Source organism: Gopherus evgoodei, chromosome 1 (assembly GCF_007399415.2).
Source record: "Gopherus evgoodei ecotype Sinaloan lineage chromosome 1, rGopEvg1_v1.p, whole genome shotgun sequence".
In the NCBI taxonomy this organism is placed as follows: Eukaryota; Metazoa; Chordata; order Testudines; family Testudinidae; genus Gopherus; species Gopherus evgoodei.
Genome location: NC_044322.1, coordinates 181,508,352 through 181,535,165, shown reverse-complemented (window position 1 = coordinate 181,535,165; position 26,814 = coordinate 181,508,352). Strand labels below are relative to the sequence as shown.

Here is a 26,814-nt window from a genome sequence, read left to right as displayed (position 1 = left end):
GGGCTCTCAACACTTGAGTGCCTCCTAGCAGATAAGTGTGGTACCACAGTCCTTTACTCATCTATAGCAGTGTAGTAGTCTCTAAGGAACTGCAGTAGCTGATGTAACTTGTGCAGCACTTGAGTTGCTCTAAGTTACTCCAGAGGCAAATTGGCCTCTGGCCAATCCAAATCAGTGAGGCAGAAAGGTGGTCTAAAGCTACTTTCCTCAACCATGCTGAGTATCAAATTGGTGCAGTTGAAGACTAGGACCTAAGTTTTGTAGCACTTGAAACAGAACTAAGCCACATAATAAAAACAGTATCAATATAAAAAATCTATTCTCTTTTTAACAACAAAAATGTAAATAAACCTACCTGATTCTAAAAGAAAATGAATAATAAATGCATGAGCCTGTAGGACATTTCTCTCTATAACCATCCTCCATTGGGGTCTCCATTCCTGAACCTATTCCCTTTCTCTCTTCCCAATACTATCAATTGGTAGGGCTTCCCACATGGGTACTGTCTTCTATACTTAAAGCCACACTCTTGCACCTGCATTATTATTATAATGGCAGAGATTAAAACTAAGTTGCTTATGGTCTTTACATTAAAATATAATGAACTGTTTTGCTGAAATACATTCACTTCCCTCCTTAACATGTATAACATTCATTTATATACAAAAATACACAACGCATATGGAAAGATTATACACCATATATATATACTGTACAAACATATGTAGAGATAGACAACTGGACAAATACTACAAGATATTTTTGAAAAATATTCATTTTGATTAAAAAGAAACTTCAGTTCAACTGTATTAATTCCTTCTTTGAGTTTATATTTTATGACTATTATAGTGAATAATTTACTGGAATGAATGTTAATGGAAATAGCAAATTTTAAGACGATACAGAGTAATATTAATAGAAAGTGAAATTGAAATTAATAAATGCAATCAGAAGCCTTGAGTCAGTCTAATCCAAACAGCAAGTGGACACTATGAAAACAGTGTCCAATGAACACTGAACAAGAGAGCTCAAGGTTAGAATACCATACATTTGCAATGAACAGGTCACAAACAACACACAGACCAAGTATTAATAATTCCCTGAGGAATTTCAAATAAATGAATGAATTTGAAAAAAAAATCATGTTCAGCTTTTAGGATAATTTATGAACAAAAACCCTGAAAATTATCAAATACATTATCCATTATTATTTGTCCAGTTCTCTCTCGTGTGTGTGTGTGTGTATAGACAGTCCTGACTTCTCTCTCTATGATAATATTGCTCTGTAAGCTGGCACCATGATATAAATTAAACCAGTTGTCTGACTGTGCTGTAGTTATTAAATAGCCCACACTGAAAAATAACATTTTTTAAAACTATTTTCTCATTTCTCTTGCTGCTGGTTTGTGGAGAACACCTTGCATGATTCTTGACAGATCAATTATTCCAGTGGTCAGCTTCTTGCTACAGATATGAAAGAACCGAAATCACTGCTCATCTTCTCCAGACGCAACCAAACAGAATTCCATTTATTACTTTCACAAGACCATAGAGGTAGGAGACGAATGGATACTGAATTGTAACAAATGTCTGATCTAGAGGAAAAGTCTAACTGTGGTGAAATTGATTTTTGGAGGTAGACCTCAGAAGTAACATTCTACATCAAATTAAATCCAATAAAGAAGCTGAAACTTCTTTCTGGTAGTACACTTTCTTTGCCAAAGCTATATATTTTGATGTTGCAAAAATATACAGTATTCACAGTACTCTTCCAAATTGTTTCTCTAAAGACAGTATAACTTTTTCAAAAGTAAGGTCTGAAATGTCTGATTTTCACAGCAGAATCAGATGCCAATGCAACATGTGTGATACCTTTAAAAATACTACTCCTTTTATGTATGAATGAGAAATAAATCATACTCATCATTTATTTGAGACTATCTGTACAAGCCTATGAACAGCAAGGTAATTACAAAGATAATTGGAAGAATCAAAGGAAACAGCCATTGAAATACACTCACTAATTTTCTCACGGAAGCTTATGTTACCTATTGATGATTTGATAGAAAAAAAAAGTATTTTACACAAGCAATTAAATACTGTGGGGGTTGGGGAATCTTTTATAGTGGCTGACATTTGACAGGTGGCAACATTTATTTTTTCTGAAGAAGACACTAGTCAACAGAGTGGCTGAAGCTTAGACTAATATACACATGGGCTGTGACTTTAATATATCTGTAAGCAAGGAAAGTTCTAAAAATCTTTACTGTGTAGAAAATTATTCCGCAAGGAAAAGTGGCCTTTAAAGTAGAAAATTACCTGACAGATTCTGCTGGGAGGTGAGGGTTACAAATGAAAATGTCACTCCTGAAGTACTTTACAGAAATAGACTACAGATACAAAGCCTTTTCTCTTTTTTAGTGAGTCTTAATTTAACTTTAGCAGGAGACACTTAGATGAACTAAATAAACAACAAAAATCAGTTGCGAATGGACAAGGATAAAATCCTCTAGTGAGGGGGAGAAAAATCCTACAGTGAAATTCTAGCAAAGCAATTTCAACCTAGTAAGCTTTTTCCAATTTTCTTTTTTTTAAACTTTTAAAACAAGTTTTGTTCATACTACAGTGAAGCTAATCTTTACTGAACAATTTAGGATTTATGATCTAATCGAAGCAATGGGAGTCAGGCATTCCCAAATTCTTAACTTGCCTTTGCCAATGACTTCCTGTATGATCTCAAAAAAGTCACAGGACCTCAGTTTCTCCATCTGCAAAACAGGGACAGCAACTACCTAACTCACAGCACTGATCCCAGGGTTGCTTACTTAACTGTTGTCTAATTAAGTAATTATAACATGTTTGAAGGTGAAAAGAATAACAACAACAAAGATGATGACATGTTCCATTCCAAGATCTCAAAGCATGCTGCAATCATTATTGAATTAACTTCCTCACAACATCCTCTGAGCAATGGAGATCACATAGACCCATATCTGAATGATAAAAAAATAGAAAGATTACAGTCAAGATTTTAAAAAAATAGATGCCCATTTTGAACGTCTTGGCCTACATTTTTTGCCTAAAGCTTCAAAAGAAGTCTGTGGCAGAGCCAGGAAGATAACCCAGATCTCTTAACTCCAGGCTTGTAGTTTGGCCAAGACCATCCATGAGATGCCAATGGTGGCTCAGATACTATGGAAATAGGGATGATTAGATAAACAGACAGGCAGATTTTTTTAAAAAATTGTGTTTGTGTGTGTGTGTGTGTGTGTGTGTGTGTGTGTAGAATAATTACGTCAAAGTCAGCTTAGTTTCTCCTTTCTTTACACTCCAGCCAACTCTAAAAGCATCTCTTTCTAAGCAGAACAATACATCTATGTTGCATGATGTACAGAGGGCTGTTTCTTCATTTCAGTGTTATAAGATGGTTGCTACTTCTGTATCATATGCATGTTCTGATCTGTGTTTTAAGGATATTTTCCTGACACTGAGTAATGGACAACTGGTTTCACCGTGTTTAGCACCACAGAGAGCTGCTTCAAGAATGGTGTGCTACTTGGACTAATCTTAGTGTTTTTGCACATTCATTAAAGGCAGTATTGGGAGTCTTTCACCCATCCTCTTCTCCTAGTCATGCCATCCATCTATGTTACTTCCCACTCAGAAAAGAAAGCCTATTATTACTCAGTCATCTGCAAAAGGTTTCTGTACTTGCAAACCATGGACTGGATCTGCTGTACCAGCAGCCTGCATACTTTAAAGGAAATGCTGTTTCAGAGCATGTGTCAGAAACCCTTAACTGCTTTCTGCACACACTGAAGAGACAAAAGGTAACTCTTCTGGAGAAGAGAGGCATAGGACTGGCCAATGCAAACCCCATAATATTTTACCACTCAAATAGACTGTTAGGCGAAACCCAAAAGCCAGCCTTTCATGCAAAATAGAGAAATCTTCAGTGAATTATGTACAGACGTTTTGGACACTAATTAGAACAAAATTATTTGCAATCTTCACAGTGAACACAACGATTTCTCCTTTCAGACAAGATGGGGAAGCCAGCTGCTTTTTTTGACAATTATACTAACCTTCTTCAGTCATACGGGCAGACTTTGATTCACTATCCATTCCTTGGAACTCATTGAAATAGGGTCGAACTTTAATTTCATAAGAAATCCCTTTTTTCAAGTTGACTAGGACAGCACTGCGCTCAGTAGGGACTTTCACGTCCAAATTCTGCCATGTCATTGGAGAAGACAGGCCTGATGTTTGGCGATACATTACTCGATAGCCCTGAATAAACTGGGATTGGCGGTCAACCTGGAAATAGTATTAATTGGCACATTAATACACATTTTAAAGTACATGATCCATAATCCAATAATGAAACCAAAAAGGCTGCCTGCTGTATTCATGTGTTTATGACAAACAGCAAGCTAGTCAGTTGCCTGTGTTACTGACTTCCTCTAAATCTAAAATTAAAACTTCTTGTGGATTACTGTTATTTCACTCAATTTTTTTTAAGTGGTATAATTCTCTCTCTCTCTCTCATTGTTCCCTTTACTTTATCCCACTAGATATTATGATACACCCACCTAAATCTCAAAGCATAAAATAAATAACAAAAATCATAAGTAGATACTTTTCTAGCAATTTGTCATAATGAGTATTGCATGTAAACAATTAAAACTAACTTGGCTACTGATGGGCTGAAATATGAGAAAGAAAGGAAAAACAATTTCTTTTCAGAAAAATATAAAGCTTTGAAGATGTACTATATGCTTTTAGTTAGTCCATTACTTGGCTTATGGCTGGTCCTTTCATGAGATATTCAGGAAAGCAAAATAAACATAGACGGATGCAGAAAAAACAATGACCAAGAAAATATGTTGATTCCTGTGTTCTTAGACCAACCAGTCTATTTGCATTCTGAGGTTACAAAGCACTCATGCCATCTGATGGGGATGGAATGGTGTTGTTTGTATTTAATTTGTTGCCGTGCAAACAGAATTCAAGGTCGGGGCTGTATACAGTAATATAACAATTCTACCCTGTCTTTCAAAATAATAAACGTTACTGTAATTGAAAAAAAGATAGTTCAAAATGTATTATCTTGAAACGACCACAAGCATTTTTATCTGGAAAAAATGGTATTATAATGTTGAGGTATTATGCTGTACTGTACTGTAACATTTGCTCGAATGTTGCATGCTAAAAGAAGATTTTCACTTCTGCAGTTGTCAAGCAAACAGCCAAAGAAAATAATACAAGTAGCACGTTCTGTGTGTCAGTTTGGACATATAGCTGACGGGGTTGTTAGCTCTAGTCTTATAGCTGAGTTGTGACAAGAACGATTTCCTTCACCCTCTTGACAGCTTGCTAACTCATCAAAGATTTTCCAGAATTAGAGCTATGCTTGTTTGGGCTATGTCAAGAATAAGTGGGTCCAAGACTGAAGGAACAAACCAAGATCTTCTGCCTTCCACTATCTTTACTATACCCTCACTTACGAGTCATTAAGTTCTTCAGTTCTTGTAACATTAAAAAATAGAGCAAGCAAGAAGAAATCTTAATTTACAAGAGAAAAGCAAAAAAGTCTTTAATCAAAATTGTCACCGTTAAAAACCTTGCAACATATGTTACAACAACATTAAGCCTGCATTTTATAAACTTTTCTACATTCACTTTAAGTGAATTTATGCACTGAAAGAGGGACATAACTCACAATAATAGCTTGTTAATACTGAAAGAATCAAGCTGTGTTTTTAAGAAGAACATTAAGCAGCTGTTTCCAGATGAAGGGAGTCTGTAAATCAGGGTAAATTGTTTTTATCCATGTTTGACTTTCATTAATTAAATGTTTTACAGACGTAAAGACTTTATGAACCTCACGTTTACTAAGAAATACGGTATTAACTCCTTTGCATACTTTATAATACATCATTTTCACCTAAACTATAGTATATGGCTGAGCTGTTTAATAATCAAAATCTAATTTTAAATTAGATTTCTCTCTACACTTCAGAAAAATACAGTAACTTTTAATCTGACTGGCTTTTTTTGTTTTTTTTTGCTGAACCTTTAAGAACGGATGGGTACAAAGAGTTGTCAAAAAGGGAAAAATTAAAAAATGCTATGCTGAAAATCAGTAGGCTGTATATAAAATATGGGTATATTTGTGTTTACGACATAAACTATATGCATGTATAGGTGCACGTCCCCACCCACACAGAGTACATCTAATAATGAACTGAAGGCTCATAAAGCTGCATACAATGAAACTATAACTATTAATTCGGATCACCAGATTTTAGCCATTAAATATCTTCGATTCTGAAGTGTGAGGCATTGCAAGCATTTACTATGCTACTAAATATTAGAATAGAAGACCTTGCTAACCATTTTATAACATGCCCAATACTGCAACTAATAAAGCACCATCTATAGTGTCATTATTTCACTTGTGGTGTGTGCTTATGAACTGCCATCTGAAACACTCTGACATATTGTTAATGTCATGTATTTGGGCCAGACAGTGGCTGGCCCCACAATCATATGCAAGGAGTATCATGGAGGACACAAGGAAAAGCCTCCTTTCTCTTGTCCTACACAGGATGCAGCCAGGGGTGGCGTTATGTTTTTTGCCACCCCAAGCATGGCAACCACTGAATTGCTGCTAAAGCTGCAAGACTGGCGGACCTCCCACAGGCATGACGCCGAAGGCCACCTGACTGCTGCCCTCACAGTGATCGGCAGGCTGCCTCCTGCAGCTTACCGCCCTGGCAAGCGCTTGCTGCGCTGGTGCCTGCAGCCGCCCCTGGATACAGCCACAGACTACTCCTAGCTAGTACAGCTAGCAATGCTATCCACCCCAAAAGAGTTGGACAGGAGGTGGAACTAAGGCACCTTTCTTCCTTCAAATAAGAGGGTGCATATGCCTTCAAGGGGCATATAATCTGGTACTAGAGAATAATTGCTGGTGGGCTGCTGCTCTACACTGCTTCCGACATCATGTGATGCCTTAAAAGGCACAATTGATCTCTATGTCATGATGACTATTTAGTCGAGAAAATCACTGTAACATCAATCAGAGTTTCCTACACAGGGTAGGCAATAGATTTTGTACACATTTGTTTTACCTACAAATAGGACCAGTTAAAATACACTAGTGGCACTTTGTGCACTATTAGCACTAGTTACGGATACAATTCTATGGAACAGGAAACTGCCTTTTCCAGATCTATGCACATCACCACCAAATGCTGTATGGATTCTAAACCCATTAGATTATACTATGAGGCTATTCAGGTGTTAAAAATATGACACAGAGAATTCATCATTTAGCCAACCCTATAGCTATGGCTTCCTGGGGACAAGCCCACTAAGCCGCAGCCTAAAGACATTTTACAGAACACTCTTTTGTATGTAAATTCTCCTCCCAGACTATCCTGAATAAGATACTCCTTATAATTATGCCAATAGCAATTCTCCATCTGGGCGGAATAACTTGTGAGTTTGGTCACGGCTACTGTACATCTCAGTCTGTGCCAAGTTCAGCAGTAAGAACTCACCATAACCTTGGAAATTCACCAGCATTCACGCCTGGCCAGAATATCCATAAAGGATGGATACAGGATCCTATTGTGCTCTGAAATCACTCAAAAGACCCTACTTCTGAAGTGGGATACACCTAATATTTTAAGGGCTGCTCATAATTTCTTATGTCTGCCACTCCTTTCAAATCCATGGGGTTTACTTGCATAACTATGGGATGGGTAGCCAGCTGGCTCCCTCTCTCAGTTCCTTGCCTCCCAGCTCCAATGATCTGTGTGAGTCCGTGTCTTATGCTGTGCACAGTGTGTAACTGAAAGCTGAGGAGTGAGGGGCAGTGAGATGAATTAGAATCAGTCAGCTGGTTCATTCACCTGTCTAGTATCATCAGAACAACTTTCTAACACTTCATGGAAGGCACAGGGGTTGGAGAGAGAAGAAAAGACATTATAGGGACCAGGTGAGTTCTTGGCTGAGAGAGAAAACAATATTGTGGAACAGAAAAGGAGAGAGTATGAATGCAGAGTAGACCAAGGCAGGGGAATTAAGCTGCATTCTTGAAGTGATGGGACAGCAGGAGGGTGCCGCATTAGAACTGGTAATTTTTTTCATTTATTTATTTATTGGTCAAAACAGTTTTCTGTTGGAAAATGTCATTAAGGGAAAACCAATTTTTTTGTGAAACTCTATCAATTTTGACAAAATTTCACTGGTGGGAGAGGGTAAAAAAGTCCCACGTTGCCATTTTTAGAAAAGATGGTTTCAATTTTTTGTTTTGCAACAACTTTTTGTTTAATTTTAAAAATGTAAATTCCAAATGATCAAAATTGAAACAAAACATTCTGGATTCATCAAAATGAAAGAGTTTGACTGACCTGAAACAAAAAACAAAAATGCAGAAATATGTTTTTAAAAAAAATCAAAATTTGGGCCTTTGGTCTCAATTTGAGCTGAAACATTTTTTTCGAGTCTCTCTCTTTTTTTTTTTTTTTGTGGGATGGAAAATCCATTTTCCGATAGATCAGCTGAGCTCTGATACCATTACAAAGAAAAATGAAGGGAAACATAAAAAGAATCAGCAACATAGGTCTTAACCCAGTAAAATAGCAGAGATCTTGTTCAGAATTGTATAGTGTTTCCAGCCTGTGTTTCATCTACATATACAAATTCTTTCAGACAGCAGAGTTCACTCATCATTTCTTGACATTTAGAAATGTATCCTCTGTAATGGAATGCTCAAACTATATTATAATGTACAGCCACTAGGTGACACCACCTATAACACACCTCACTTGAGCTGGTAACGTCTATAGGCAGCACAATGCATTCATGTATCTCATAGAGAACACATCTCCTGTATCTCTCTCAACATGATGGAAGCTCTGTTGTCAGTTCATATCTGCTGCAGAAGCCTGACATGCTAGTAGCAGCCCTGCAACCTGCCATGTACAAGGAGTACATGCCATCCTCGCTTGGGCATTTAAACATTTTAAAAAGAAGGTATCATAAATGTCTTTAATGGTGACTAGATCTGAGCAAATAATTCATAACGAAAAATGTACTGGACTCATGTAGGCACCTCTTCTTGTCACAGGACACCCACAAGCAGACAACCATTTCTCAAATATATGTGTTATTCAAAATTAATCCTCTTGCCATTTTTTAATCATGTGCTGTGTTGGCTAGTTATGATTAGTGAAACAAGTCACATACTACAGTTTCCGTTCTCTTATTATATGAGTGTGCAAGTGTAACCCACAGACCTCCTGGGTGTGGTGCTCTGGCCCATCTAGAGCACTGAGACTACTTAGAGAAAGAGATTAATGAGTCTGCTCTAAGGCCTTAGCTAACAGCTATATGGCTTTTAGCTCATGCAGTAGAGGCTCATGCACTAAGCCCCAAAGAGGTCCCAGCTTTGAGCCTGCTCACTAACACTGTGGTCTGTCGGCATTACACAAGCATGGCTAACGTGAATTCTCACATGCATGGTATCATGGATCCACAGGAGCTGTGCTACTTCCTAGATTTTAAACAGTCCTTTGGAGGAATCACTTCAGTGTGTAAAGGGGTCCCACTCTTCCTTAAGGGTAGGCCACAAAATCTCAGCGCCTCTGTGCTGCAGCACTCCTGTTTCTGCCAAGTGAGTCCAACTGAGATAGTCTCTGAACAGGAGCTTTTATTTCCTCTTCAGGGATCAATGCACCTCAGCAAGTATTTGCAATGACACCGGGCAACTTTTCCAAAACAGAGCAGGGTTTATTAGTCAACTGGAAAACAGCACTGGGAAGCCCCTACGTTAGTATAGAGAAGCAAATGTGAAGATAGAGTTCAGACTGGCCAACATCAGGGCTCTACCCAGTAAAGCTGCTGTGGAATCCATTTTGGCTGCCTGTCTCTCTGTCCCTTTATCTCTTGTTCCAGAGATGAATGTTTCTTGTATCTCTTTGATCTCAGCTCCTAACACAGCCACCAGGTGCCCTTCTCCTTCATTCTACCATTTGAGATCTTTGCTTCGCTTCTCTGAAGAGAGGTGAGGGAAAAAATCTCCTTCCTCTTGGCTACTGGATAGCTAGATGTGAAAGTCCAGACAACTGGAGTTCCAATTGCCTTTCCAGATCATTAATTGATATGATCAGTTTCAGACAGTCCTTTAACAACCCATTCATACAACCCCAGACAGGTACAGATACCTTGTGGCTCTGGCTCTGATCCAAGGGCAGCTTTTTAACCATTTTTACCAACATGATAGTAATCCCTAGTCCAGTAAATCACTGCCATGCTTATCATTCATAAATGTATTGCAGAAAATTCCAACTTTGTCACACATGGGAATGTGAAATTCAGTTTCCACAAATACTTGTGCCTGTGACATTAAGATTTGCTTTATGCAAATATTTGTGCCAGTACAACTCCATTACTTAAAATGTTTACAGGAAGAGACATAAATCTGACTCCTCACAGCCTCAGTTAGGCACATCATGTCCTACATTTCCTTAATATGGCCCCTATTTTACTGTTAACTCTGCATAGACAGACCCCAGTGCCTATATAGAGCCCTACTGAAGATTTTAGAGGTCTGAGGGATTCATCTGCATGAAGCTCATAGTAGGATCAGGTCTAAGATGTTTTCTTATAACAATCCTGACTCAAAATGTTAAAGATGTGCATGCAGATTCCCTGTAATTTCACGCTCTTTTTGACAACCAAAGGAAATAAACAGTTTAAACAATAACAAAAGAAAAATTTTGGAAAGATAATGTTCCCTATTCACCCATCTGTAATAATAAAACCTAGCAGAAAGCTGAAAAATACTGCCAGGTACACTGATTCCTTTGTTTAAAGTTTTCATTTCCAAGTTTTCTCCAATACAAGTTCTCCTTTAAGTCCCACAGAATCATAGAAATATAGGGCTAGAAAGGACTTTGAGAAGTTATCTAGTCCATCCACCTGAGCTGAGGCAGGACCAAGTATACCCACACCATCCTAGACAGCGGTTTGTCTAACCTGTTCTTAAAAACCTCTCAAGCTGGGGATTCCACAATCTCCCTTAGAAGCCTATTCCAGAACTTAACTGCCCTTGCTTTTGGATGCTTTATAGATGGAGCTGGTAAGCTTTTGTCAAGGGTACCTATCCCCTACAATATCCTGTTTTCAATTGCTTATAATATTGCCAAACTCTATGAATTTCTTCATATCAGATGTCTGACTCAAACTGAAGTTTTTGGAAAGTTTCAGCTAAAATGGTTCAGCTGTTTCCAAGAACGAGATTAGGAAAAAAATACTCATGTTAAAAAATTCATACAAATGCTTATTTGAGAACTTCCAATCCCGTCTTCACACAATGCACAGTAAAGCTGTGGAACTCATTGCCAAGGGGATGTTGTGAAGGCCAAAACTGTAACGGGGTTCAAACAAGAATTAGATACATTCATGGAACATAAGTCCATCAACAGCTATTAGCCAAGATGGTTAGGGATGCAAGCCGTCCTCTGGGTGTCCCTAATTTCTGATTGCCAGAAGCTGAGAGTGGACGACAAGGAAAGATCACTTGATGATTGCCTTTTCTGGTCATTCCCCCTGGAGCACCTGGCTTTGGCCAGTCAGAAGACAGGATAGTGAATCAGATGGACAATTGGTCTGCCCAATATGGCCGTTCTCATGAAGTAGGGATTTGAATATTTGGCAGAAAGGTAAGTTACTCTGATTTTAGGGAACTGCCTTTCACTGTTCTTATAAAAAAATAAAACAAAAAGACCAACCCAAGTTTGGCCAATTTTTAAGAATTCAAAAAAAAATCTCAGCATGTACATGGGCAGTAAAACTTCTTAGAGATTGGCAGCTAAGTTGTCTGACAATGCCAACTGTACTCAGCACTGTACAATCTTTCCCACCTCCTAGGTGCTGACAAGACCATGGGTGCCCACCCTCAGAGGGCAACTGAACATACTATAACCCAGAACTACAGAGCAGAGTAGGACTTTCCCTGAAATTGGGCTTCCTGTCTGGCAGGGGCTGCAGTGGCACTAGCCACAGGAATGGAGAGCAGAGAGAGACTGACTGTCTTTTGCTCTCAATGCTCTCTCTATTGCAGGCTGTATGGAAGAGATGGAGGAAGGCAGAGGTGTACAGAGTGTTTGTGGGGAGAGGGGGTTGAAATGGATAGAGAGGGGTGGAGGAAACAGAGAGTGGTGAGGATAAAATGAGGAGGCGCGCATGAGCCATTGGGGGACATAGTAGTGGTTGACTGGAGCAGAGAGGAAGGGGATGTATTGGAGAGTATATACATAAGTAGAGGGGAAGGGGGACTGGAGTAGAGAGGAATGAAGGGTAGGAGCCAGGATGGTGAGATAAATAGGAGAAGAGAGAGAGGGAGGCGGGTAGGAGCCAGAGCAGAGTCAGGCAGTCACCAGGGCACAGAGCGTGCGATAGATGCAGAGGAGAAAGAGGGCAGGAGCTCGGGGCAGGGAAGAGAGGGTAGATAGTTGTAAAGAGGAAAGGTGGAAGGAGGTGGTTGGTATCAGAGGATTGATTGGAGAGAGAGTGGGGTTAAAGAAAGCTGAATACTGCCCTGGGGATTCGGATTATATCTGTGTCTCTGCCACAGAGCTCCTTTGTGATGTTGGAGAGGTACCTTACCCGAATTTTCACAGTTGGCCACCACCAGCATGTTCCTCAATTTCTGGGTGCCCAAACAACCACACATGGGGCCAGATTTGTAGAAGTGCTGAACCCTCACAACTAACACTGAAGTCAACTGGAGCTGTACCTTGAATGTATAAAGATTACATACACTTTGAAAAATCAGGTACCAGGTGTTTCAAGTTGAGCACCCAAAGTTAGTGGACACTTGATAATTCTGGCATTGATATCTTTTGTGTCTCAGTTCCCCATGTATATAATGGAGATAACGATACCATCTAATCTTACAGGCATGTTTTGAAAATAAATTAATTAACGCTTGTGAAGCACTCAGATACTATGGTGAGAGCACTACAGCAGCACCCAGGAGGAAATTAATAATTCTGTATTTGGTATAGAGTTTGGATGGTGTGCATTAAATAAAGCTTGGGGGCATTCTTTGAATAAAGAAGATAAAAAGAAATATTGAACAACTACCCATTCACAGAATGAAGCAGGGGGTCCTGTGGAAAAAATACTATGTGACCATGTAGTTAAAGACTGTATAGGGGGAAAAGTAAGTTGTAATGGTAACCTTAATAGTGCCATTACCTAATTTTGAGGGCTTAATTTTGCTATTTCAGACTCCTTTTGACATAGATATTTGGAGGCAATATTATAGTCAATACATATACCTCTACCCTGATAAAACTCTGCCCTCGGGAGCCAAAAAATCTTACTACGTTATAGGTGAAACCGCATTATATCGAACTTGCTTTGATCCACCAGAGTGCGCAGCTGCCCCCTCCCCCAGAGAGCTGCTTTACCACGTTATATCCTAATTTGTGTTATATCAGGTCGCATTATATTGGGGTAGAGGTGTATATATAAAGTTTGCAAATCACAGAGTTATTATTTCTGGAAAATATTTCTGGAATTTCAAGTCCTGATTTGGAACAGAGGAGACAATTTCAGAATAATTTTAAAAATCTGTAACAACAGAATCCAAAGAAGGGAAGTGGCTGATGCCAGTTTGCCAGCCATCATAGAATATTAGGGTTGGAAGGGATCTCAAGAGATCAACTTGCTGCTCAAAGCAGGACAAATCCCCAAATGGCCCCCTCAAAGATTGAACTCACAACCATGGGTTTAGCAGACCAGTGCTCAAACCACTGAGCTCTCCCTATCAGAATGATAGAAAGGCATCTAGATGATTTGTCACCTAGCAAAGCGTTTGAATTTCAAACAGGAATTTCCAGAAGGGAAAGAGTCACATCATTCTTCTGACATCTGTCTCCTTTTGGATGCTAGCTATGCTGGAGTTTATGCCACATTAATAAAGTTGGCTTTACTCTCTGGATAGTGTGGTTGCTATCACAGAGACTGTGGTTAATTAAATGGTTTTGTCCTGATTGCTAGAAACTTTCTAATTAGCAGCGCTAACTTCCCCTTCCCTCCCCAGTCTCTTCCTTCTTCAGGGCAATTCTGATGTATCATTGGTGGGTAGCGTGTGCTTATTAGATGGTGTAGGGTCACTGCTTTTCACATCAAGGGATCTAGCAAAAAAAGCTGATATTATAAACCATAACAATTTATATTTTCCTTACGAAAAACAGGGTAGGCACAAATGTGAGAGTTTGTTCATGTTATTTAATCTCTTCCTGGTGGAAAGAATGAGTGTGTCTGGATCAAACTGTGCACTCCATTTTGTATTCTGAAGCTCTATTTTACTAGGACCTCCATTTTGTATTATTTGATGAACACATCTAACCTTGCCCAAGGCAAGCCTATTTAAATGCATTCCTGATAGCTCTCCTGCCCAGGAAAGGCCCTTGACACTTCACTGAAGGACTGTCACAGAGACGCCAAGGGGACTACAAACTGGGGCTATCAACTTTGAATGATTCTTAACTATTGACCCACCTCCATGGAACAAAGGGTTTTCTGCACCAGTGCCTTACTGAGGGAGGGGCTGGAGCTTTTCAGCTAAGCACGTGGCAAAAGGAGACAGAGACTGTATTTAAGAAGAGCTGCTGCTCTGTGTTGGAGACCAACCATTGCCACATGTATGCAGAACTGGCTGAAGAGAGAGAGAGAGCAGGAGAGACTCTGCCCAGACTGAAATGCTAACAGACTTCAGATTTACAGAAGAGGTGAGGCTCTTACATGATGAGGGTGTGTCTGAGGATATTTGTTGTTCTTCAGACTAATATCTGTAAATTTCTAGAACAGTGGTTCCCAAACTTGTTCCGCCACTTGTGCAGGGAAAGCCCCTGGCGGGCTGGGCTGGTTTGTGTACTGGCTGCATCCGCAGGTTCGGCCGATCATGGCTCCCAGTGGCCGCAGTTTGTAGCTCCAGGCCAATGTGGGCTGCAGGAAGCGGTGCGGGCTGAGTGACATACTGGCCGCCACTTCCAGCAGCTCCCATTGGCCTGGAGCAGTGAATCGCGGCTGCTGGGAGCCGCGATCAGCTGAACCTGCAGACACGGCAGGGACACAAACCGGCCTGGCCCGCCAGGGGCTTTCCCTGCACAAGCGGCAGAACACGTTTGGGAACCACTGTTCTAGAGTAAAAGTGCATGGTCAAGAGATTTCTTTGCTAAGACCCTGTTCCTTGCTTTACAGCCATGTTGTCCCTGAAGGCTTTGGACTAGGAGCCCAGTGTGACCACATCATCAGTGAAGCTCTGGGGGAAGCAGTGTAACCACTTGGGGGTTTCATGAGGAGGAGCTCTGGGGGAATCCAGTGTGGCTGGACTGCAAAGTTCCACATCCCAAAGAAGGATGTCAGAAAAAGTCTGAACCTCAAAAAGCCCCTTACAGAGCTGAGAATAGTGACAAGACTCTGACCAGACCCAATTGTCTTTGATGTAGATCAGACCTCTTCAGCTGGATCCATTTCCAACAGATTGATGACCATACAACCTGGTCCAGTGCACCTCTGTAATATCTGGTTCCATGGATCATATGCATGAAGGTACTAACTGCCTGTTTAGGGATAAATTCTGTCCCTATGCCATTCAAGAGTAGCAGGGCTTGTTACAAAGCCATTATGTGAGGACTGGAGATAAATGGGTTTCCCCATTCTCAGTCTTTGAGATGCAGTGAAATATTTCCTATAGTCCTCTGAAAAAGGAAAGTCAATGAACTACTCATTCTATTCCAAGCCTGCCTCTGTCCAGCCCCAAATCTGTCTGAACAGGGATGTGGTATGAGTAGGGCCCTACTAAATTCATGGTTCACTTTGGTCAATTTCATGGTCATAGGATTTGAAAAATTGTAAATTTCATAATTTCAGCTATTTAAATCCAAAATTTCAGTGTTATAATTGTGGGGGTCCTGATCGAAAAAGGATTTTTGGGGAGGAGTGGGGTGTTCTAAGGTTATTGTATAGGGGGTTACAGTATTGCTACTCTTACTCCTGTGCTGCTGCTGGCATTGGTACTGCCTTCAGAGCTGGGCAGCCGGACAATAGCCACCACCCGCCAGCAACCCAGTTCTGAAGGCAGGGCAGAAGTAAGAGTGGCAATATTGTGACCTTCCTAAAATAGCCTTGCCACACACACACACACCTCCAACCCCCCTGCCTGCAACCCCTTTTTGAATCAGGACCAGTTTGAGAAATGCTGGTCTCCTCTGTGAAATCTGTATAGTACAGGGTAAAAGCACTCGGAAGACCAGATTTCACAGAGGAAGAAAATATTTCATGATCCATGATGCATTTTTCATGGCTGTGAATTTGATAGGACCTAGGTCTGAGTCCCCACCAAGCCAGGCTCTGTTGTACAAAGGCAATAAGCCTTACATCAGTGCTGCAAAATTCACCACACACCCTCTCCCTCGCTCCAACACATATATACAGTTCTCATCTTCAGTCCCCTCTTCTCTTTTATAGTCTACACGACTCATTAGCTGCTGGCTGTAGTGACACTGCATGTGTAAACAAAAAATACTGTGCTCTGGATCCCTGCAGCAGCATATATAAAATAATCATTCAAGCCCTGTGCACTGATGGCACTGCTGTCGTGCTTAGTCCACTCTCCCTGATCTGGTATTCCCCTCCACAGGGTAACTGCCTGAAAGAAAGCACTCATTTGTGGTGTGTATTGCCCTAGAAAATTTCTGCTTCTATGGTTACAAATCCCTTTCTTGAAGTGCCAGGAAAAGAAATGTAGCATTTTGAAAGCTACATACTATAAACTTAGTCCTTGGGAGCTCTAACCCTATAGTTTGACCTCTTAAACAGAGATGTTGTAGGTAATGTCAAAGAGATTCGGGCCTTCCATAAACCATCAGGTGAAGTTAGAGCTTGTGCTATAGAATTAAATACCATTACATACTTAGACCGTGCATGCACATCTGTCCACAAGTGCCTTGTAGGAAGATCATTATTGCAAGTAAAGGTCACCAGGCAATGGGATATTGTGGCAGGAGGTCCCCATGGATTGAAGTAGAGAGAGATTATGAAAACATCAATTTATCCTTAATTCTGATACTTAATTTTGCTTATTACACTCAGTTTACACATTGAAGACTAGTGTAAGCATCAGTCACATTTTTGCATTGTCGGTTAAGACACATTCTGCTAAAAAGATCTTCTTTGTCAGTCAGTTAACATGCTTTGTGCTACATGTGAAGCTTCTGAACCTGATTGACTTTAACAAAGACAGATAGACACAATGAAAGAGAGAAAGAAAGAAAGAATCCATTCCTTTACCACATTGTTCATTGTCTGTACAATGTTAGCTTATCTGGCCACTTGTACTAAGGTCAGACTAGGGTTTTTCAGGGACAAGAATTGCAGGGACAAGTAAACAAGATTAAAGCTGTCAATGAAAGGTAGCAATTAGAAAAGTCTTACTGTCCAGGTGACTTGAACTGTAGTGGGTGTCAGCACAACAGGATTATGTAGCCGTACAATGACGTCTCCTAACTCTTTCTGGACTTGCCTGTGATCCACTCCTTGTGCTGGTGGGCTGATATCTGCCAGGCCAACCACAGACACAAAATGATTATTTTAATAAGGAGCCTCACTTGTATCATTAATTCATTAGGAGGACTGACAAATTTAATGTACTGGGTTGAAATAGTATTAGTTTGTATCACTTTCAAAAACAATGCAGCAGATTAGATTAACCTATGAACGCTGAAAAGCACCAAGTAAACATTCACTGCCATAAACAAACACCACATGTTCTATTACTTAGGCAATTAGAAAATGTTCCTCTCTAGCCCAAATAGTCATTGAAAACACTTTTTTTCCCTAGCAGTTAGTGAGTGATTGGTGAGATGCCATATTCACATGCTTTGAAATATTCAGATGATAATAGTCTTGATGTGCCAGTGTGCCTGCAAATCTAGAGCACAAGAAGTTTGTATAATCTAAGCAAATGATATTGCAGAATATGTACATTTGCTTGTTTTTAAACTGTGTATGTTACACTCATTATGCTTCTTCAAATTTTCCCTCCTTTTCAATATGTATTACAAGTTCCTTTCCTTTTCAGTTTGATAAAATTAGAGTTAGAAAGTGAGAGAAGACAGGGAACCATACTAAAAATAGCAATTTCCTATTATTTAAGCCTATTCCACTATAGAAAATTTATACATTTTCCAGCTGTTCATGTCTGAAAATGGGATAAAGTTGTGAGGTCACATTGCCCCTTCTCACATAAAAAAAGACAAGGGAGAAAAACTCCACAAGGATTATCTTGCAGAGATTAGACCAAATCATGCCTTCAGCAGGAGGGTGGGGATGAAAAACATGGATTTCCCCACCTGAAACCAGGTAGGTTTCAGTGGCTCTGTGTAAAGCCAGGGCAATCTGTGTGGAGGCTCCATCCCACCACAGCAATCTGGCTCTGCTCCCTGGCAAAAGTGGCCCTCAAGAATTTCCGTAGTGCTATGTGGAAAAAGTTATGCAATCTGAAATTGTATTGTCTTTTCTGTGTGTGGCCTCAAAATGTGAATCCCTCTAGTCTTGCCTCTGGTCTACCCACTCATTCCCCATCCTGTTCACATTTACTCTGAGCCTACTCATCTGCATCCCATGACCACCTGGGGAAGGACCTGAAGAGGGGACTGAATCACCCTTCTGCTCAGAGAAGTAGCTTTCTATGCGTGGATCTAGTGCGTGGTGAACTGGCTCCCTAGTATGCAGCACTTTGAGAAACACTTCTCTGTCCCAGTGTTTTCAAAATGCCATATATTCAAATGTTGGGCCTCATGTTCTTCTCCACAACATAGCATGGAGGGGAGCAAGTCAGCATAGAAACCTCTGTAGGGCTATGGAAGGAGTAGTGCACCTTCACCACATTCTTCCCAAACTTGCCCTTGGAAAGAACTGAGGATCCCTCCCAACAGGCGCACTAGTACTCTGGGGAGCTTGAGGTGTTATTCTGGGTTAAGAGTCAGAGAGGAGCCACTGAACATGGTACATGTCTGTCTGCACACCACAGAATTCCCAGTGGAAATCCATGTAGGACTTACTGCTACTGGAAACCATCAGTAACTCCCTTGGTGTCTGCTTTCCTCCCTGAACGGCAGGGAGTTGGGGCACAGGCAAGGTGTTCAGATTCAATTACTTCACAAGAGTTGTGTTCCTAGAGGAGAATGAGGGCCCAGAGGCCTGCTACAAAGCGGATGAGCATACATGAGTTCTACTCAGATTCACAGATGATCCACTGGAGCCATTGGTTTCATTGACCACGCTTACTTCCCCATATATGCTGCTGCAAACTCTTCACCTCATAAAGGGAAGACTCAAACAAGGTGACATCTCTTCTGTCTGATGGGTATGGGAGAGTAATATGTGGCCCTTTGTTCTCTTAACAGGAAAAACATTATGTAAAGTAGAGATAATACTGCTCTTCAGGAAAAAAAAAACATTCAAAGCATGTATCGAATACTTCAGTTCTCAGGATTTAGATAAAAATATAGTTTTCATAGTCCAGATTTCAGCTTCATATTTCAAGCAATATTATGGGTTTTGATTCACCAAAGAGACACTATCTATACAGGCTTTCTATTGACTTTCAAATGTGTGGAGTGAGTCTATGGGCCTCCCAAAGGAAATATGATCCAAATATGGAAACGTTAGCAATGGTACAGAATTGGTGTGCTCAGCAAAATATGCCTATTCAAAGTGAATGAAAAAGAAAAAGACAGAAGGATATTAAAATAAATCTATAACAGAGCAACTCAGACTTGTTTATTGAAAGATAACTTATACTAACTACAAAACAATTTTATACTGGGTATAAAATAATTCCCATAGCTACCCATGATTAAATCTTAGAAAATATTATCTACCAATGGTACAGAACCAACAGCGTGCTACGATTATATCCCCTTTGGGAGGGAAAAATATATTGTGTATACAGTGTGTATTTTTTTTAATATGGACAAACATCCATAAGCTAAAAAAAGTTACTAATTAGAACTACAGTGGGATATCACCACTACACCAAACACAAGAGCCTACATGTGTTAGCGTTAGCCATGTGATTAATTGCATTTTGCATGCAACTTTAACTTCCATATCGGCATTCTGCCCACTTATCCATCTTCCCAAGGTCTGCATTCTAAATGTCTAGCAACTTCAGATAGCTGCATTTTTCAAAATCAACCTGAATGAGAAATATGTCCGTCTCTCCCAGAATTACATTCACCTGATGTCCAGGGCAGGAAATAGTAAGTCCAAGGCCCAGGAAGATCCCAGGATACTGTATCTTCAAATCATGCCATTATTAGATATAGAAAATGTTCTTTAGATTTCTAAAATTACGTTGTGTTCCTCTGCCACTGAACCCTATGTCATTGGATTCACGGCACTAAGCATATGTGTCTTTATAGATGAGGGAAGTGAAATACGGTGCCAATAAATATTTCTGTCTGAAACATGTTCAAATATTTTCTGAAAAATACCTAGCTGATCCTAAATAAAATGCTTTCCAACTCATAAGGCAGCTTTTCCAAACTCATTCCAATATAACTTTTTTAATCAAACCACACCATAGGATGTGGGTATAATTATTCTGGAGCAGTCTTTGTGCATGTGATTTTCATGTAAACTTGTTTAATAGATTTTTCTGTCCTACGCAGAATAGTGCACTGACCTACAAGATGCTACTCATTTGTATATAAAGCTTAGAACAGACGTGGGCAAACTACGGCCTGCGGGCCATATCCAGAAGAGGAAGAGGAGGCAGTTGGATGGAGTGGAGGTTCTGGGGGAGTGGTCAGGAGATGGGGAACAGGGAGGGTTGGGAGTGGGAGTCTCAGGGGGCCTGTCAGGGGCCAAGGATATGGATAGGGGTCTAGAGGGCAGTCAGGGGACAGGGAGTGGGGGGGGCAATTAGGGGTGGGAGGTCCTGGGATCCCACCGCCTATCCATCCCACCCCCTATCCAACCTGGGGCAGGTGGTCAGGGGATGAGCAGAGAGCAGCTGGATGTGGGGGTGAGAGTCCCAAGGGGGCTGTCAGGGGGCGAGGGTATGGATAGGGGCTGGGGCAGTCAGGGGACAGGAAGCAGGGGGATTGGATGGGAGGGCAAGGGTCTTGGGAGGGGGCGGTCAGGGGACAAGGAGTGGGGGGGGTTGGATGGGCTGGGGATTCTGAGAGTGCAGTCATGGGGCAGAAGTGGGAGGGGGCGGATAGGGAGCAAGGGCCAGGCTGTTTGGGGAGGCACAGCCTTCCCTATCCAGCCCTCCATACAGTTGCACAATCCCGATGTGGCCCTTGGGCCAAAAAGATTGCCTACCCCCGCTATAGAAGAATACTGTGTGATATTCTGTTGTATTATTTGTGAAATTAGGTGTGACTGTGTTATGAAAAATTACCCTAGAGTCACAAAGGGGCAGAGTTAGATTGTATGGGCAACCTTACTGTAGTCATTGATTGATTTCAAGTGATTAATTGTATATTTTTAATGCTTTCTTAACCTATTTTTAAAAGGAATTTCCTAGGCTTCATGATGAAAAAAATAGAAAATAAAAATGTCATAATGTGCAACTATTGGCTAGATGTGATTGGACTGTTCCATGCCACATGGCTAAGAGAATCTGCCAGTGGGAGCTACTCTCCTGCAAATCTTAGGAGCTTCACAGTCCCTATCATGCTAGAGGAGAAACCCTGCCCTAGTGGAACTTATCCTAGAAGGAGATCTGATAACTAGTGCAGGTGGGAGGCTACACTTCTGTACTTCTTAGCAGGCTCACAGCTAGAAACACTTTTGGCTGGTTGGAAGAGCTTGGGAAAGGGAGTTTGGGATAGGGGAGGGTGGCACAGGAGCCAGGGGAGCCACTGAAACTGAAACTTTGTTCACTTATGCAAAACACTGTTCATGACATTGAAAAACTTGGTGCTGGCCATAGAGAAGTTAGACCAGAGCAGGGTAGTCCAGGAAGGAGAGAACAGATCAGACCCAACCCACTCTGAAAGGTATAGCAATTGGGGTTGCCCGACAATAAGATATACCAGATTAGAGACCACCTGACAGAAGCCAAACAACAATATGGTGTTTGAGAGCTCCTCAGAATAGGAAGGCCAGCCTCAAGTTGTGTTTGCTAGACATCTTCTGGGTGACCAACATGCCAGCGAGAACCATGTATTTATTTGGAAGTTACAAAGGACTTTATTAGAGCATGACCTCGACAACTAGTAGCTCCCAATGAACCTAGTATGTTTGGAAGTGTTTTATTTAGAGTTTATTATTTCAATATTATTCAAGGGTCTTTCTGAATATATGGTTATTAAACATACAAGCAATCAGTAGTGCTCTTAATGGCTTGAGGAATTCTTGCTCAGTGTAAGGATTTGCAATCCAATGGTGTGAATTTGCCCAGTATACCCTGCAGGTTATTTGCCATATTTTTATTTCATGAAACCAAATTTTAAGACATAAAAGTTATCATGGATACCTGTTGTGAATTAATATAATGTACCATTGCTTTAATTGCCTCTTTACTTTGCAATGGCTAGTATGAACAGGCTTTTTACTGCATGTCGGCTTCCTTTGTGAGTCTGAGTTGAATCCAAGCATTATTAGAAATCACATCAAAACATTATGCTAATTGTCAATTGATGTTATGATTTAATTCTACTAAATGGTAAGGTATCAAAGAGCTATACATACTCTACATGTTGCACCATGTGTGGCTGGCGAACAGTTTGTGAAAATGGAAACTACAACACGTCCTGAAGCTAATGAAAAGAATTATTTTTGCTGAAATCAAATCTCTTGTCAGTGTAAGATGTAAAGATGTGGAATGAGAGTTCTAAAGAGCTAGATTGTGCTATGAGCATGGAGCTTAAAGTCAGGGCTGGTGCAGAGCCGCACATCCCTAGAGGAACTGATAGAAAGTGTAGTGCTTTGAAAAGCAGAATCCCACCTGGAATCTCCTTGATGCAGTGGGAGTGGGGAGCAAAAATTTTCAACAGACCTTTAAAAACCAAGCCTCTGCCCATTCCTCATCTGTTATCACCCATCCCTGCCCCTTTGCAGAGAGGACCCTAGGGTCTCCTACCAGTGCTGTGGCTACTACTCTGGGTGACTCTGCAGGGGTGGAGAAGCTGTGCACACCCTCCTTGCCTCACTGCACAACCATACAAGGCTAGGAAAAGACCTTTCTGTAAATGAATTGTAGGAGATTACTCTGAATCATCTGTGAACAGGAATAAGTCTGAGTAAACAATTGTTCATAACTGTTTTCCAATCTGTTCAATGAAGAGTTATGCTGTGGGGTGCAGAATTTGGTCAATGCATTGACACAGCTATGCCACACTCTGTGCTCCACCGAGAAGCGTGTCCATTTTCACCATATTCATTTAGACTGAGCGTAGAGAGAGTAAATTGGGTATAAAACAACCGTTCTGGTTTGTCAGCATTTCACACCCTTTTTGTACAGGTGTAAGAAATGAGAAGCAATGGAGGATCAGACCATCTTCATCTAATTGCACTAGCTGTCCTACAGTTGAGAAGTCCTATTTAGGCCATCCTTTTTAGTTTAGTATTCAGTAGATGAATGCAGAGAACATAAAATACACACGTGTCTCAGAATATCTTTTAAAATAATTCTGAGCATGAGTTAGATTCACACTGATTCTCTGCAAAAATATTGGGCCAGACTGATTCATATACTCTGGCTGCTTTGTGCCACTCTGGTGGTGAAATCTAGCTGTAGACCTGGCTTTTATCTTTGTATCATACTTATATGTCCCCCATTAACATAGTGTTTAGTGCCTCATGATCTTGAACATATGTATCCTCACAAAAACCCTCTAAGGAAGGGAAGTGCTACTATCCCCATTTTACAGATGGTGAACTGAGGCCCAGAGAGACTAAGGGCCAAATGTATTAAGGCACCTAAAGATGCAGATAGCAATCTAGTGGAACCCAATGTGAGTTGGGCGTCTAGATGCTTTTGAAAATTCCACTAGCCATCTATCTTCATCTTTAGGCACCTCAAACCTTTACAGATCTGGCCTTAAGTGACTTGTCTAAGGTTATACAAAAAGCCTGTAGTGCAGCAGGGAATTAAACTGGGGTTTACAGGTTGAGGTGGGTTTACAGTGTTTTGAGTTACCAAAGTGGTGCAAAGCAGCTGAACTAAACTGGCTGAATTTTCAGAGATTTCCCACCCTTCTTTCTTTTATCAAGTAATTCAAGCAGAAGTCCTGGATACAACTGGAGATCATGTGAACAATTAATGATTGACATTACCTTGTGTGCGGACAGGATCTGACATAGGGCTGGGGTCACTCAGACCTTGTGAGTTGATTGCTCTCACCATAAACAGGTAGATTGTATTGGGTCGCAATCCTCTTAAAGTGTAGAGTGTTGTCTTTACATGATTAGCAACTGTTTGCCAGCTATTGCTCACAGATTGGCTGCAATGAAAAAAAACATGGTTGAAGACTACAAATTAAAGCAAAAAGAAATCATACAAATACAGAATTGGAAGGGTCCCTGATAGTCCAATTCCCTGCACTGATGCAGGACTAAGTTTATCTAGGCCATCTCTGATGGGTGTTTGTCTAACCTGTTCCTATAAACTTCCACTGACAGAGATTTTACAATCTCCCTAGGTAATTTGGTTCAGTGCTTAACTATCCTTACAATTAGGAAGTTTTTCCTAATGTCTGAATCTTTATTGCTGCAATTTAAGCCCGTTACTTCTTATCCTTTCCTCAGTGATTAAGAAGAACAATTCATCACCCTCCTCTTTATAACAAACTTTTACATACTGGGGAGAGAAAGGATTTGAAAAAGAAGTTGGGTTTCATTTCCTTTCCAAGGTTAACCGCTGGGGAAAAAAAATAACAAGATCAATTAAAAAAAAATGAAACAGTTCTGCTGGTTTTAGTTAATTCATCAAGAGAGTAGACCGCATTATGAAACAAAACAATAGTACCATAAAAATATTTCAGCACTGCTGAAGTGAAAGCCTTTCCTAATACATTGTAGCCCACTAAAATAAATACTTGCAAAATGAACAGATATAGAAAAGTGGAAAAGTAAATTTGAATGATAAATGGGGCCCTCTTGAACAAATATACGAAAATAACAAACCTCTTAAAAGAATAACTTCCTATACTACAGGGTAAATTATGCAAATAAAATGTCTTGCTAAAAGAATGTGTTCTCCTTGAATTAAATCCATATGTAAAATTACTTTTGATGCTTTCGAAAACACATCTGTAAACAAAAAATACATGAATATATTTTCCTGTGCTTATGTTTTCAGCTGGACTGTCCTATAAACAGAATATAGCACTTGCATCTGTAATGATCTCAAGTGTGATTGTTAAAAACAGCCCCCTGTGAATATATGGTGATTTTCACAGTCATCAGCGGGATGTCACTGCAGCTTATGTAAAGATAAACGGAAACTTTTGCTAAGGATAAAGAGAGGATTTCATTTCATAGCTGTCATTTGTATATTATTCATTAGAAAGTTCATCTGTCTTTTCCATTTGGGCTTATTAAAGGTAGTCACTATTTTAATATAAGTCAAAAGACATACTGGAAGTTACCATTTTTATGGAAAACAATTATTTGCATATTTTAGAAATGGCACATAGATATTTATGTAGAAGGATGAGTAGTCATCATTGTAGGCTTTTGAGCTGTTACTGTACATATTTTAGATGACCATAGACTACCATACTAACTAAAAGGAAAAATATATTTACTCCTTTTCTTTCACTTTAAGACTCTGATTCAGGAAGGTCCTTAAACATGACCCTAATTTGAAGCACACAAGTAACCCATTGATTTAAGTAACTTGCTGAATTGTGTATAATTGCTGAATTGTGACCTAAGGGCTCAGTCCTGCAAAATACTGTGCACACCAGTGAGGTGCTCAGCTCCTCATCTCTGATCATAGACTCATAGACTCATAGGTCAGAAGGGACCAATATGATCATCTAGTCTGACCTCCTGCACAAGGCAGGCCACAGAACCCCATCCATCCAATTTTATAACAACCCCAACCCAGGACCGAGTTATTGAAATCCTCAAAATTGGTTTGAAGACCTCAAGCTGCAGAGAATCCACGAGCAAGCGACCCGTGCCCCACGCTGCAGGGGAAGGCGAAAAACCTCCAGGGCCCCTGCCAATCCGCCCTGGAGGAAAATTCCTTCCCGACCCCAAATATGGCGATCAGCTAAACCCTGAGCATGTGGGCAAGACTCACCAGCCAGCACCCAAGAAGGAATTCTCTGCAGTAACTCAGTTCCCATCCCATCCAACATCTCCCCGCAGACCATTGAGCAGATCTATCTGGTGGTAATCCAAGATCAATTGCCCAAATTAACGATCCTATCATCACATCCCCTCCATATACTTATCAAGCTTTGTCTTAAAGCCAGAAAAGTCTTTTGCCCCCACTACTTCCCTTGGAAGGCTGTTCCAGAACTTCACTCCCCTAATGGTTAGAAACCTTCGTCTAATTTCAAGTCTAAACTTCCTAATATCCAATTTATACCCATTCGTCCTCGTGCCTACATTAGTACTAAACTTAAATAATTCCTCTCCCTCCCTAATGTTAACCCCTCTGATATATTTATATAGAGGAAGCATATCCCCCCGCAGCCTTCTTTTGGCCAGGCTAAACAAGCCAAGCTCTTTGAGTCTCCTTTCATAAGG

General features: G+C 40.5%; 1 protein-coding gene across 16 annotated transcripts in view; it reads right to left on the bottom strand.

Moving 5' to 3' along the window:
* The window catches only part of ROBO2 (roundabout guidance receptor 2), a 1,574,925-nt gene that overhangs the window by 80,575 nt on the left and 1,467,536 nt on the right, over nucleotides 1–26,814 (bottom strand). For all 16 annotated transcript variants that reach the window (XM_030580139.1, XM_030580131.1, XM_030580217.1 and 13 more), the window contains 3 exons: nucleotides 24,388–24,554; nucleotides 17,527–17,648; nucleotides 4,086–4,317 (listed from right to left, as the gene is read on the bottom strand). In XM_030580139.1, coding sequence (XP_030435999.1) covers nucleotides 4,086–4,317; nucleotides 17,527–17,648; nucleotides 24,388–24,554 — 521 coding nt within the window. The remainder of the gene's footprint in view (nucleotides 1–4,085; nucleotides 4,318–17,526; nucleotides 17,649–24,387; nucleotides 24,555–26,814) is intronic.